Below are 3916 nucleotides of genomic sequence, written 5' to 3' on the forward strand. Positions count from 1 at the left end.
GATGTCCTATCATAGCTGCCTCTGTCATATAAAAAATGGTGGAACTTAGCCTCACATGCCAATTATAGCTCTAGCTGTGCTCCAGCAAATACCGATCCTTCTGTGTGGTGATCCAATTATTGGTGAACAGTTGTATGCTGTTGGGTGTGCGGTGGAAATATCTTTGTTGTTTTGTTTGTTTATCCCTGAACATGCAATGAGTTTGAGCTTTGGTTTTCTTTTGTCAGTTCATTTTTGTGGGGTTCATTTCTCCTGTCCCAGCCCTCCCCTGGATAGTGGGTGTTACATTAGGGCTACACAGGAGTCAGGGCTACGTTGGCGGTCCAGACCTCACCACCATCAGGCGTACCTCTGGGATAGGTATCCCTAGTCTGAGGGCAAGTCTAGGTGCCCCTTCTCCTGGTTTTCGTTTCATCCCCGTAACACTTATTTAAGAAGTTACACCAGCAGACTGCTGTTACCTGTCTCGAATGTAGAAGTCACAGTCTATAGATAGAAATACTAGTATTTATATGTTGTGATACCTTGCCCAGGCATCCCAAACAACGGTGTCATCAGATCACATCTTAAAGAGGTTCTAGTTATGTAAATGATGGCTTAACAAACAGGAGAGGCTACAGACTGAGTTTTGTGCAGCAGCATGCGTGTCACAGGCAATATGCAAACTCCAGCAAAGATAATTGGTTGGTAGTAGCCCTATATAATAAGGGAGCAACTCGAAGGAGATTAGAAGAGAACACACAGGGGTGGTCATCACCTAGTGTACCCCTGCAATGACCTGGTCATAATATATTGTATTACTCATTAGCTAGACGAGTGCCACACAGACTATCATTTCTTCCCTTTAAGCTTGCGTGTCACTGACTATATGGAAGCAAAAACCTGGTGACAGATTCCATATAATAGGTCATTTAATACATTTATAGCATTAATATATCGGAGCCATAAGGGCAATTTCTAGGATCACCACAAGGACAAGGACTTTTATGCTGCTTGGTAGCCATAAGACCTGGCAGCGTATGCCCCTTATGCAATCTGATTTTGGTATTAATATAAATTGGCTTTGTGAGTGTACATATTACTGTAGTTATTAGATTATTAATGCCTTACAAGGATTCTGCTTCTTATTCTTTTATTATTTTACAATATACAAAGACCTTTAAGAGACAAGGCAAAATACATTAGAAACATATATATTCTTTGGTCAGGAAGTATGATAGTAGCATTACATTAGCCATTTTGATTTTCTCCAATTGGCTGACAATAAAATGCAGCAGGTTTCTGGGCTACTTGCAAAAAAGGACAGCCACTTGTAGAATTCGCTTTCTGATCCATTTACACCATGCAGTTGCTCTCCACAAACCTCCGGCACTTCATCACTTTTAGATAAGTCTCCACCTTGTGCATGTCTTTCTTGAAACAGGATAGGAGACCATAGTTTTTAATCCGTGCATCATCATTGTTGTCTGGATGGGAGTCAAATTTGTCATACGTGAAGGTCAGCAAGCCGTAATTCCGGGCGTTTCCATCATCAAGTTCCTGGTGATAGCAAAGAGATGAATCATTAAAGGGATACTACAGATCATCCATATCAGATCGATGATCAGGCACCCCTGCTGATCAGCTGTTATTAGCTCTGCATGTGACCATTGAATGGAGCTCTACAGCACATCCCGATTTAATTTTTAGCAGTCACTGCCAAGAACAGCTCTATAGGAGGATTACTAATGGCCTACTTGCAATGGAAGCACTTTGGAGGTTCATCTTACCCTTATGAGAGCGTATAACCCTTCTTCAAGATCTCTCAGTTTTTCATAGACCACATTTCCAAACATTTGGTTGGTAAACAGTTTATTCAGCGATTGCACTGGTGTCATCCAAGACTGAATGAGTGTGAGGGAGAATCGAAGAAGGTCCATGTCCTGTAATAAGTGAAAACTAGTTAACAGTTTTTCTAGTAGTGTGGTCATGGTGGTTGATTCACGATACAGCATTCAGGCTGGTTAAATACCCATACCTTGGAGGAAACCACTTACTGATTTCTGGTGGGTGTTGTCCTTGTCGGTTGGGGCTGGGATGCTTTCTGAGTAGCAGAACATTGCATAAGAGTTTTTATTTGAGTATCTCTTATCTTCACGGATGAACGTTCGTTCCTGGAAGAGAGATGTAAGCTATTCAACAGGATACTCGGCCTTAGAGCAATAAACAATTAATGCAGTACACAACATTGATTAGGTTTGCAACATTATCTGAGAATCAAAGTAATTAAATTTGCCTATGAATGAGTCTAATTTGCATACACTGGACTCCAGTTTGAATTCTACTGACTATTGAGACCCAATATATAGCCGTCCATATCATTCGCCAGCTCCCCATTTGGCAGGATGACTATCTCTCTTGTCCTTCCCATACATAAGCAATGTTGCATGTAGTCTAAGCAAACTGTAGCACGCGGTGTTGCCCGGGATAGTAACTGTCTCTCTGTTTCTCTCCCAGTCTCTGTCTGTCTCCCTTTCTGTCTGTGTCTGTCTCTGTCTGTTTCTGTGTCTCTTTTCCTATCTGTCTGTCTCTCTCCCTGTCTGTCTCTCTCCCTGTCTGTCTCTCTCCCTGTCTGTCTCTCTCCCTGTCTGTCTCTTTCACTATGTCTATCTGTGTCTGTCTGTTTCTTTGTCTGTCAGTTTTTTTAAGCCTGATCCTTTCTTTTATTCACCATCTGTCATGACAAGGCCCCATACACATAAGAAAAACAACCGGTCCTGACAAAATCAATGGGTTTGGTTGATTATTTCTGATGTCTAGAGAGCCTTATGGACCTACTAGATACCCCTTAAACATGACATTGCTGGCAATACCATACTACATGGCTTCAATGTCTCAGTTGGGAACCCCTTTAAATGTAAAAGTATTACTATAAATTTTCTATTCCAGTCATCACCCTGTACTTACATAGTCTCTGTATGTATCTGCCACCACCTGGTGAATGTACTGTGCCCTGATTACAGCATTATTGAGGAGACTGGCCAGAGGTATCTGAGGGAAGGCACTGGACCCTGGTGAGCTTTGAAGGCACATGATGAGCAACAGTCCAAATGAAGAGCACAGTCCTAGGAACAGATGCAATGAATGGGGTAAGTTATCATGAGATAATAAACCATTATGCCACCAGATTTTCACACATTTCTGCATGAATCTACCACATTGGACCATCTCTCGGCCACCATTTTTTCATACATTTGATGGAGTTGTATGAAAGCGCTGTTTTCTTAAAAAAAGAAGTGATATCCCTGCCTACAAATTGTGCTTGGTATTGCTTCGTCCCATTCACTTGAGGTGCAATATCAGTCACAACCTCCAGACAGATGAGGATCTGCTTTGGAAGGCAGCTGCCATGTCTTATTTTTTCTAGCCCTCTACTTGAAGACATACCTGAAGCCATTGCTTGCTGGTTGAGAATCAGTTGGTGTAAAGAGGTGCAGGTCTTCTTGATGTAAGGACCAGGTCCGGTCTCGGCCATTTATATAGGTAAAGTTATTAATAATCAAAAGGTTTTTACAACGGTCAGGTCACAACTAATACATGTATGAAACGTTTCTCATGTGACACCTCTTTAATATGGATAAAACAAGGTGACATTTCTCCTCGTACAAACATCTATATACAGTATTTCTGTAAAGCTCATATTACTGCCAACATTATCCCATTGACAGCGTAGCTTGGCTTTCATTGAATACTATGTGGAGAGTTTTGATCCATTAATGCAGTAAGTGACACCTATATCCTGTGTATTAAATAGGCAGAAATCCACTTTCTCTCTAACTACACATCCAACCTGAATATTAAAGAGATGAACAGACGTACAGGGTAGAGTAGATGCTGAGCGAGTCCTTGCTCTCACCCCACACTATTTGTTGTTGTC

At 41.5% G+C, this 3916-nt stretch overlaps 1 protein-coding gene across 2 annotated transcripts; it reads right to left on the reverse strand.

Annotated features, from left to right (window-relative positions):
- Positions 1-1207: 1207 nt before the first annotated feature.
- LOC142310247 (somatotropin) lies at positions 1208-3476 on the reverse strand. 2 transcript variants are annotated; one of them, XM_075347740.1, is made up of 5 exons: positions 3427-3476; positions 2947-3104; positions 2037-2153; positions 1770-1922; positions 1208-1539 (listed from the first exon to the last, which is right to left on the reverse strand). In XM_075347740.1, exons 1-5 carry the CDS (start codon positions 3434-3436, stop codon positions 1336-1338), a joined length of 642 nt encoding a protein of 213 aa, XP_075203855.1. In that variant the 5' UTR covers positions 3437-3476; the 3' UTR covers positions 1208-1335. The 2 variants fall into 2 exon arrangements, with proteins under 2 accessions (XP_075203855.1, XP_075203853.1); XM_075347738.1 differs by lacking the exon at positions 3427-3476 and having other exon boundaries at positions 2947-3190.
- Positions 3477-3916: the final 440 nt, after the last annotated feature.

The sequence above is a fragment of the Anomaloglossus baeobatrachus genome, chromosome 5, assembly GCF_048569485.1.
Source record: "Anomaloglossus baeobatrachus isolate aAnoBae1 chromosome 5, aAnoBae1.hap1, whole genome shotgun sequence".
Taxonomy (NCBI): Eukaryota; Metazoa; Chordata; class Amphibia; order Anura; family Aromobatidae; genus Anomaloglossus; species Anomaloglossus baeobatrachus.